This window comes from Poecilia latipinna, unplaced genomic scaffold, assembly GCF_001443285.1.
Source record: "Poecilia latipinna isolate Pla-1442-1.1 unplaced genomic scaffold, P_latipinna-1.0 Scaffold1903, whole genome shotgun sequence".
In the NCBI taxonomy this organism is placed as follows: Eukaryota; Metazoa; Chordata; class Actinopteri; order Cyprinodontiformes; family Poeciliidae; genus Poecilia; species Poecilia latipinna.
Window position 1 is genome coordinate 1,878 of NW_015114519.1, and position 10,797 is coordinate 12,674.

Below are 10,797 nucleotides of genomic sequence, written 5' to 3' on the forward strand. Positions count from 1 at the left end.
TGTTTCATTTGGGCCATCTTTATGCAACAGGAAGCAATGCTAAAGTTGAAAATAGCCGTAACAGTGATCCAGATTCCACCTGACATGGCAATGGCTTAATCGAGTGGACGATAACACGAACAGTAAGAAGCCCAAAGAAGTTTTTTTTGGGTTAACAAAGTGTCCTCCACTGCAAGGAAGGTCAGCTGCTTTGTACACATACTCAAAGCCAAAAGTTTAAAACAAATGCAAAAGGAAAACATTCTGTACCATGGTTGGTCAACCGTCTTGTATCCAGGACCAGAAGGAAAAAATGGGGGAAAAAATTATCAGCAGCACAAGAGAAAACAAAAACTTTAATTGCAACAACGCAATTTAAAGTCATACTGAACTTTGGAGTACACAAAAAAGAGCAATTACAACACTAAAACCTCAAACACTGAACTTTTTACTACAACACCACAGTCAAAGAAATTAAAATAAAAATGTTAACTGATTATTGAATAGAACATTGTAAAAATAAGACTAAACTATTTCTCTTGGGAGGTGAGCCAACCTCACCCATCCAGCTAAGATCATCCCCTGGCCTTCCAACCCTAAACGAGTGCTGCCTCACCCCATGGTCCACGTAGATCTCCTCTCCCAGCTTGATGTCTCTTGTTGTTTTTATTAGGAGAAATGGGTCTGCCAGGCCTGGGAACTTCACTAACAGACATTTGGTGTTTAAGTTTTTGGCAGAAAGGTTCATTGGTCAGCTAAACATGGTGAGTTGCGGATGACTGTCACACAGGTGAACCTGAGAGTTTATGCAGAAGTCCTTGGTCCCCAGACTTGGAAAAAGTAAATCTATGCATCTTGTCCCATCTTCAGGGACCCCTCAAGCCACCAGCCTCGGCAGAAATAGTGAATATTCCATGGTAGTCACATGTGATGGACCTCTTGATGAAAGTCCTGGTCCCATAGACATGTGGAAAAAAATATTTATGAATTTATTATTATTTTAATTTCGTAAGTGTGAGTTTCCAAAATAAGATCCAGGAACCGGGACTTGATATCCACCCACCTCTTCTGCTGACAGTCTTCTTGCTCTCCAAAATGACAAGTCCCGTTCACCTCTGGTCCTGGATGTGGCACATAAAGTCCTGGCTGGCTTTTGGGGTGCGGTGGATAGCGCTGCGCAGATCTCCAGGACCTCCTCTGCAGTGTTAGGGTTAGTTTAAAATCTACAAGGAAAATGGGCTGCTGGGGACGAGAGGGTCGTCTTTGTTGTTTCATCTTTCGTCTTGCCAACGAACTCATATTTTACTTAAAGGAGCATCAAGGGACACAGACACAGAATGAAGATATGTAAAAAAAACTATTACTAATCAATGACTTTTTTTACAGCAACTGGAGGTTTAAGATATAATTTCTTTGAGATGAAGTTTTATGTGTAATTGTTGATCCAAGGTAATAATGTCTAAACATTTCTCATAATTTACAGCTTTTGGTTTAAGTTAAAATGGGTTTGTCTTTTATTACATCAACTGAATTCACTACAAGGGATTTCAAAGAAAAATATTTATGTATCATCCCACTTCTTACATCGGGAATATTTGATTGAACTTTAATCTTTAGGAAAAAAATCATTTGAAGTATAACAACATTAAGGGATTGATACATTTATGCATTTCAAATCATTATTTTCTGATAAGATACGACTCTGGGCCAGGCAATTTTGTACATTTATTTTCAATCTCTATCCTTAAATGATGTGGTGTCTGATTTATTTTACAGTGAATATGCCAACATTTACAAAAGTACTGTTATTTAGAAGGTTGCATACTAAAAAGGGAGGCTTAATATTTCAGCTATAAAATGGTGTTTCAGAATTTAGGGTTATACTTTTTCAAATCATGTTTTAACTTTATATTTTAGAGTGTAATCTCTTAGAAGACATTAAAAGAGGGAATGTTAGGAAAATAAATGTAAAATATGCTGTTTTTTAAACTTAACTATATGTAGTTGGGGACATAAGTTTGATTATATTAGTTTTAACAACCTTGGTGCATGTGAAATATTAGAGCATGAATATTTTGAGTAGATTTTAATTTAGGCAGATTTGGATAATGATTCATTTTAAAATAACGACTGATTTTCTTAACTTACATAAAATCACAAACAGTTTTGAAAAAGGACCTTCACTATAGAACGTCTTCTATCACAGGAAACAGATGTGCTGTGCTCGGCAGTTCACAAAAACTAAAGGATGGGAGAGATAACTTCTTCTGTTTACTACCAGGTCAAATTCTTTGATGTTTTCTGAGGTCAGAAAGCAAAACTAGTATTTGGGATATTATGGAATCGCTCAGGCAGGAAAACGACCAAAGGTCTAGGTGAAAAATAAATCTGTTTCTGGCAACCAGGGTCTTTGTTCAAATGTATAGAAAGGGAGGAACTGGGAGAGGCTCCAGATGTAACTGGAAACATCCTGTTTTGAGTGACCTTTGCCCTCTCTTTTTCTTTCTCTTTGGTTTTGAATAGGTGTCCCATCCTATCCAAGTCTTTTGAAACTTCTTAGAAGTTCAGGAGAGGACACACCTTCAATGCATATATTAAAATTAGGAAGACACTTCTTAAGAAAAGTCACAGCAGCAAGGCGAATCGCTTCGTTTTGCGGCCGCACGAGCGATTCCCAAAGGGACCTTTGTTTTTCTCCTATTTTTGCATTTTGTTCATTTTTCTACTTTTTTCAGGTAATTAATGTCTGTTTTATGGTTTGGACTTCTTGATGGTTTGGGTGTGATGCTGATCTGTTTTTTCTATGCATTTAATTGTCTGAATACAACCCTAGATATGTCTGAAGTTGAATGGCGACTGGTTGTTCTCTGTGTGGTTTCCACTGCGTACATGTGGAACTCTGGATTCGGGAGACTAGAGGAAAACAACGAGCAAAAAAGTTGAACAATTTTGATCCTCTAGATTTAACAGTTCTTATGTCCCAAATGTCCCAATAATGACTATCGTCATTAAGGGAGAGTCCAGAGTAGTCTGGACTCTCCCTTAATGACGATCATCTGATTGGCCAATCGTTCATCATGGAGCGACCCCTGCTGGCGACTCCAGAGTCCTGCAAACATGGCTCCTTCTGATTGAGTCAGCTTTTCACAGAATTGATCATGAAATCTGTGCAGTATGGTGTCTCTGTTACCATGGTGACTGAGGTCAGCTCTGTGAGAACGTCTTCACGGATCCTGGACCAGTCAGAACCTCTGGCAGGGAGAACCCAGAAGAACCACTCTGAGTGGTGTTGCTGAGAGGTTAAACATCATGAAACTAGGAGCAGAACCTGAAACAGAACTCAGAGCAAAATCTGGAACAGAACCTCGAAGGTCTATTGGAACTTCATCATGCCTGAACAACCAGAGACCAGATGAAGAATCAGATAGGTCCATCTGATGATTTTAGGAGCAACTTTATTTCAGATGTATGGTGCATCAGAACCAACTTCTCCTGGTACAAGGTAACTGGCTCACATTGAAACCAGAACCACCTGAAACATAAAGGCAACTGAACCGGGCCGGGTGGGATCACAGCTTTCATGGCTGCACAGAAAGAAGGAGAACAAAACAGGGATATTTAATCACTGAAGCCAAAAGAGCAACACCTTCATTTCTAATTCAATGTTCAAATAAAAAAATAAAGGTAAAAAATGAAACTGGTCCAAACGACCAACTGGACAAGGTTTAGGACCATAACGGGTGACAGGACCAGTTCTACAGGGGCACTGGACCCCATTGGCCCATATCTAGAAGCCAACCATCAGCCCGGTCCAGGAGCCCAGAAGAACCCTGGATATACTTGGGTGAAACAACTGGAACGGATCCAAGAGGAACCACCAGATTAAATCAGTATTGTTCTGCTATGATTCATTTGGGCTCTGGATCTCTGTCAGAATGATGACTTTTGGACCAACCAGAACATTTCCATGAGTTAAGATTTCAGGGATGGGTTCAGCCTGAGGAAGGGTTCTAAAGGAACCACAGGAAGGTTGGGTTCTACAGAAAATCTGAGGAGAGATCTGGAAACAGTAGCTGAGGAACAAGTATGGGTTTCACTGAGGAGCTTTGGTCCAAACTCCAGGGCCAGGCAGAAAAAGTTTCAGCTTTTTCTTGCTTGGTCTCTGGACCTTAAAGTTCTCCATCTGAGCTCAGGTCCATTTCTGGCACAAGACGACTCACAGAACCTCTGATTGCAGGATGTGATCTTAATCTGGATCGGGTTCAGAAACCAGTCAACAAATCAACCAACCCAACACTGTCAATGCTACAGGTTGGTCCAGTTCAGCACAAACACCAGAACTTTAGCAGAAAATCATAAACTTCCCATCTCGATAATTTAAGGCAGTTGATCTGGTTCTGGTTCCGACAGAGATATAACAGACAGACGTGGCACCTTTGGACCCGTCCATCAGAAGTGGACCCGTCCAGAGTGCGGGTCCGATGGTGCTCCTCCTGCAGGGATGTGCTGCAGGAGGTTCTGGCCCATCGGTCGGTTCATCTGGTAGTTCTGAACCAACGCCTCCTCGGTCCAGTCGTTTCTGGTCAATAGAGGTTCCATGTGGGGCCCAGGGGTCCGGATCAGAACCGGATACGGAGCGATTGGAGGTTCCCGGTCCAACAGAGAGTGTCCGTGAGCTCGGAGCGGTCCGTCCGGATCGTAAGGTGGAACCGGCAACACGGATGTGTCCCGGGTCTCCAGCTGCTGGTTCTGATGGTCCATTTGGTACAGCTGCTTCTTGTGGACCTCACAGGGGTTCTGCTGGTCCAATCGGGTCTGGAAGAGTTGCTTCTTAGGGGGGTACACCTGGTTCTGCTGGTCCAGCTTCTTCTTCTGGTTCCGGACGCTATCGTGGGCTTGGTGATTCATCGGGACCATGTATTGTGGGCTCTTCTGGTACTGAGAGTTCTGACAGACCTGTTCCACCTGGGACTGATGTGGCTGCTTCTGCTGGTTATGTTGTGGTTGATCAGACTGGGGGTTCTGCTTCTTTTGGTTCTGGTTCTGTGCTTGGATTTGTTGATTTTCCTCCTGGTTCATCTGAGCGTGGAACTGCTGCTTCTTCTGGCTCTGGATCTGGTTGTGGATCTGGTTCTTAACGTCCTTCCAGTGTCTCCCCTTGAGGACTGGTTCCAGATCCAAACAACGCTGACAGACCTCCTTGCCCGGTACTGTCTGGAGCAGAACATGGTCCCCTAACTGTCTCCAGATGGCGTCCTTCTCCGCAGAAGACCAGGGCCGGCGCTGGGCCTTCCTGGGGCAGAAAGGAACTGAAGGACAGAGGACACCTTTAAAGACCAGAGACAAGATGGACCTACAGAGGTTATGATGGACTTATGACCCACCTGGGTTCTGTAGTCTGGACTCTGGAGGAACCAAGGGAACCTCAGGACTGGACCCAAATCTGGACAGAACTGCAGGGACACAGACTAGGATGAAAACAGCACCATCTGGTGGATGGATGGTGTCATTAGAGGAGAAAAACCTAAAAATGTAGAGGAGGTCCTGCTGGAAAATGTCTCTTGGTTTGTGATCAGTAGCTTCCATCAGACTGGGTCAGAACTCACCATCAGCTCTCGGGTCTTTGTTGATTCTGGTCAGGCCCGTTCGTTTCTTGGGTTTGGTTCCTCCATCTGCTGCAGCTGCAGAATCAAAACTGTAATGTGTGATAAAGTACTTCCGATAGATACCTGTTTGAGGTGGACTCAGTTCTTACCCGGTTCTGGATCAGGGTTTTGGAGGCCCAGGTTGTCCCACTCACTCCCCAGCAGGTGGTAGAAGTCGGTGGTTCTGGCTGCGGCCTCCCAGTCTCCATCCAAAAGACTTTCTCCAATGGCAATGTCGCAGACGGTCTTCAGGGTGGTCTTCACCGACAGCGGGGGCCGGCTCCACCGGTAGCCTGCAGCCTTCCTGGCAGCAGAGAGTGCCAGGCTGAGCTGACCCGGTGCCAGCAGGTCCTGCAGGGTCTGGACCTCAGAGTCCAGAGACTTAGCGGCCAGCAGCAGGCGACCGAGTTCCCGGAGCTTCTGGCTGACATACTCATAGCTCCGCTGGTTGCCGTCCTGGTTCTCCAGCAGCTTGTTGCCGTACTTACAAATCAGCCAATCAGACTTCACCTGGGAAGACACAGAGGGAGGGGTTAGAGAGTGGACAGAGTCAGAGACCAGTAAACATTAGAAGGTGAAGGTGTACAGACCTCATAAGAGACGTTGTCCTGGTTCATGCGGTGCAGGATCTCACTGACGCCCTCTGACGCACTGCTAGAGATCGGCAGCAGGCGGGATGCTGCAGCCTGAACTCTGGTCCTCCTCTTAGGGAGGTTCTGTGCCGAGTTCTGGTTCTGATTTACACTGGGCTCAGAAGTCAGGATCTGACTCTTCTCGTGCTCAGAGCTCTGATTCGAGCCCTCAGCAGGCGCTTTCTCAGCTGGATCTAAGGTAAGTTCACCTATGGACTCTAAAGAAGGAAATGCCTCGTCAGAGGAGGTCTCCACTGAGGGGCCAGGGCCTTTGGACGGATCAATGGCAAGCTTTTTCCGACAGGACACTTGGTGTCTCCAGAGGTCAGCTCGGAGGAAGAAGCCGAGGCAGAGAGGACAGGGCAGGTAGTTCCTGGCATCAACATCAAACTTCTCTGACGGCTGCCGCCACGGGACGATCTCGCCGCGTCCCTGACGGATCACCTGGTGGGCACACAGCAAGTCAGTCGGACGTTGAAACAGGTACCGTATTTTCCGCACTATAAGGTGCACCTAAAAACCTTCAATTTCCTCAAAAGCCGACAGTGCGCCTTTTAATCCGTTGTGCCTTATATATGGACCAGTATTGAGCCACAACAGGTCTAGCAACTACGGCAAGTCAACTACGGGCGACTTAATTTTCGCCCGTAAAAGAAGAAGCGCGCGGTGCATGCTGGGATAGTTGTCAGAATGTTGGTTTGTAATCTATTAATAAAGTTTGACTGACCCATCTACCTACCGACCGTCTAGAATCAGGTCGTCTGTAGGTCATTTTGCACCACCGTCTCCATGAACAAGCTGTCCGTGAACGGAGAAGGGTGACCATCGTCCGGCCACGCCCCGGCCCAGTCGTGGAAGGGTCTCCTCGCCGGCCGGAGTCGGACTTTTGTTGACATTCTTTATGTCAACAAAGTGGCTTTAGACTGACCCAGAAGAACCCAAAGACCCATTTACCAGAACCACCCTGATGACCTGAGGATCCTCAACACTTCTGGGAAAATATTCTGGAGAGACACAGTGACCCTAATGGAAGGTTCTGGTCTGGTTACATCTGGTCTAGAACTAACCCAGTATTTCAGAACCAGAACAAATCTTTCTCTCAGCTTCAGGGCCTCTGAAGGTCTGGTTGTGTCTTCATGAGAATGATTCAACCAGGACCTGATGATGAACTGACCCAGAACCCCCCAGAGTTCCCTGAAACATCTCCGTCTAGAGAAGTAATCCCACCTCAATGTTGTGCAGGTAGTTGCCTCTGCAGCGTAGATGTTCCAGCAGCAGGTGGCGCTGTTTGGACCCGGTGGGTAGGGCGCTGGCCGCCAGAACTTCCTGCTGGTCAGCGTGCTTCCTGAGGAGGTGGCGAGCGATCTTGACCTGTGGTCGGCGGCAGAAGACGCAGTAATGCTTCTTGTCCCAGCGCCGCTTCCCATCGCTCAATGACCTCTTCACCGTCACGCCTTCCTTCTCCTGACCACGCCTCTTCTCAACAAGGCCCCGCCTTTTCTCAATGATGCCCCGCCTCTTCTCAACAAGGCCCCGCCTCTTCTCAACAAGGCCCCGCCTCTTTGTCTTTTGGCCCCTCCGCCCTATGGGCCGGCGCCGAGCCTGGCTGGACGCAGCTTTAGGCGGATCTCTGTCAGGAGAAGGCTGGACCTCAGGGTTCACCGTGCCGTTAGCCTCCTCCTCCATGGCAACAGCAGTCTCCATGACAACCTGACGTTCACAGAGAAACAAAGACAGGATCTCGGGTCAATCAGATTTAACCAGAGAATGCAAAAACCTAAACTGTGACCTGAAAACTCAGATCTGACCCAAAGACCGCCACATGACCTGATCACGTGATGTTTCTTCTTTTGCTACACAAACACAGAGGAAAACTGGTGGAATGACCCTTTAATCTACTCAGATGTGAACAGGACTAGACTGGAGAAGGTCGAGGAGATTGATCCCAGATTATCTGACTCAGACTGTCACAACATAGTGACAGTTTCAACCATTAGTTAAAAAACATTTTCTTTATAAAAGTTACATACTGCTGCTTTTTTCTTTGTATCTTAATTACATCCAAAACAACATAGAATTTTAAAAAATGTGTGAAAGAATTTTGTTACTGTTGATAACTCCACAAAGCAAATAACAAAATAATTGGTTATTTGGTAATAGGTTAGATATTATCTGGATACTGACTGTGATATTCACCTGGGTCTATCTCCAAAACTGTACAGTAAAATCATGAAACATTTATTCTGGACATAGAATACATGAAAGTAGTTGGCATCTCTTAAATATACATTTTTGATGGATTTGAGCCATTTTCTTTTTCCACCTGTAAAGGTACCCTTGCTGCTTTGCTATGGAATATTCTGTTTTTAAAATCTCCCGATCCTCCAGATGACCCACTCTCTTTTACCCATTGACGTCACCCTAAAACAAAATAGAAAGTCAAAAGTTAATTTTCCATTGCACACTATTACCGTAATGCACCATGTATGCACGACGCCAATCTTTAAAAGAGACTAACGTCGCATGGTCTGACTGCTGTTCTCTGGAGGACAGGTAACCGCATGCAGGTGTGGGTTCAAGGAACCGACGCGTCAGGTTCTGTGCCATGTTCTGCTCGGTAGCTGATAAAAACCCAACAAAACACCGATGTGAGACTGGGACTGTAAAATTTGATGCTTTGTCAACAAAGTCTGGTTTAATGATCCTCTCTAGAACAGAACCTTAACCTGAACCACCGGCATCAGCACCATGTCCGGAGGTGATAACCCGACCTGTCCGAAAATGGAAGTCCGTAGGCTAAAGGCGTCTGTAGGATTGTGTCATTACACACATGAGCAGAACCGAGCAGAACCGAGCCACAGGACACACGCAGGAAGTGACCGAACCTAACAGAACCACCTCGACCCATCCTTACCTTAGACACGGCCTCAAACTCCTCTCCCTTTTGTTATTTTTCTTTTCTACTTCTTCTTCAGAATTCATTGGGAAGTTGGCATGAAACATAATGTATGTATTTCCGCCCCCTAGTGGTGTGGAGTGTGGCTCGACATGTCTTATTTTTTACCTTTAGTCTGAGTGATCATATTTTATTAATCATCTTAGAGGTTGTCTAAAAATATTACAATTAAAATTTGAATACATTTACATTCTGAATCTTCATGTAGACTAATAAATATTTCTTTATTTTTTTCTCATTTCCTTCAACATGAATCTTCTTGAATAACATTTATGTTAGCAGTTTCCTGTTGTGTTGTAGTGCTGAAGACAATGAACTGCTAAATCCATAAAATTGTTAGTTACATTTCTGTTTCTCCTTGATCTCATCTGTCTTAATCTGTCTCAAGTCATATAAAACAATATTTTTTATTTTAATTTCCTTTTTTCTGCCATTTTTTATTTAATTATACTTGATGCTTCTGATTTCCTTGTAATCACTGTAAAGTTGATTTGTTCGATTGGTGCTACATGCCGTTTTGCTTCTCTTCATCCCAATAGGTACTGCTGGTACCTAAATAAATATAGACGTTAATCTCATCATCTAAATAATGACTCCTGCTGCTTCTGATTAAATGTCTGGTGCACAACAAATTATTATTCTTAAAGGTCTTATTTCTTCTGTACATTGTACTGTTAGTAATAATGCTAATATTTTGCTTTTGCTGAAAAGCCATTTGTAATTAATTTACCTTCTTTTATCTGAAATTCAGACTAATTGCTAGGTTCTCCCTCCTTCTCTTTTTCCAATATTTCTTTAGAGTCTCTGTTGTTGGATGATTTGAATTATTTCCTTATAAACTGATCCAATAGTTTTGTAATAATTCTAACATTCATCCTGTCTTGACTGAAAATGCTCCTGTACATGTTCTTAATGCTTGATATTGAATATTGTTCAGTTTTTCCAGACCTGGTGAAGAGGCTAAGCCAAAGCTTTCAGCCCCTGAGGTGGTGCACCGGGGTAAAGTTGACACCCGCTTAATTGAAATGAGAGCCGTCCTTGATGTTAGTGCAGGTAATCCATTTATTTCCATGACTCGGCAATCATTATCTTATTTCCTTTGTACAACAAGTCATCCCTCTAACATGTTGTCAATAACACCGCATACATAGCTTCAGCGATCCACACAGCATTTAATTCAATAGCGGTAGCATTGCGTCACGTTAGTATTGCGTTGCGGTCAAAAACTGTTTCCCCCTTTCGGGTGGAACACACCTGTCACCATCAACACCAGATGCTACCTAAATAGACAGCTGACAGATCATGTGACCCAAACCATTTGGAATACAGAAATTCATAATCTGCTCCTACACCTGGTTTTGCTGCTGATCCATAAACAATTATGTCACAATCTATATTTGACTTCATCTCCTCTTTCTGCCTCACAGTCATTTCCAGGTAAACAAAACAATGTTTACAGCTATCTTATATTTATCAATAACTTTCTGTTATTTGTTCAAGATCCCTAAAAACATTACATGTTTCACTTTAATTCTTAATCATATAAATTACAATTTAATGTTGATATTTGATAGTAGGTGTAAAC

At 44.0% G+C, this 10,797-nt stretch overlaps 1 protein-coding gene and 1 long non-coding RNA gene across 3 annotated transcripts; both read right to left on the bottom strand.

Moving 5' to 3' along the window:
• Positions 1-304: 304 nt before the first annotated feature.
• LOC106935065 (uncharacterized) lies at positions 305-1,940 on the bottom strand. The gene is made up of 2 exons (XR_001421830.1): positions 1,043-1,940; positions 305-930 (listed from the first exon to the last, which is right to left on the bottom strand). It is a non-coding gene; the product is annotated as an uncharacterized LOC106935065 (long non-coding RNA).
• A 1,474-nt stretch (positions 1,941-3,414) lies between these two features.
• LOC106935074 (uncharacterized) lies at positions 3,415-9,271 on the bottom strand. 2 transcript variants are annotated; one of them, XM_015015352.1, is made up of 7 exons: positions 9,171-9,271; positions 7,484-7,966; positions 6,215-6,700; positions 5,735-6,134; positions 5,586-5,660; positions 5,364-5,432; positions 3,415-5,288 (listed from the first exon to the last, which is right to left on the bottom strand). In XM_015015352.1, exons 2-7 carry the CDS (start codon positions 7,958-7,960, stop codon positions 4,429-4,431), a joined length of 2,367 nt encoding a protein of 788 aa, XP_014870838.1. In that variant the 5' UTR covers positions 7,961-7,966; positions 9,171-9,271; the 3' UTR covers positions 3,415-4,428. The 2 variants fall into 2 exon arrangements, with proteins under 2 accessions (XP_014870838.1, XP_014870837.1); XM_015015351.1 differs by having other exon boundaries at positions 3,415-5,294.
• Positions 9,272-10,797: the final 1,526 nt, after the last annotated feature.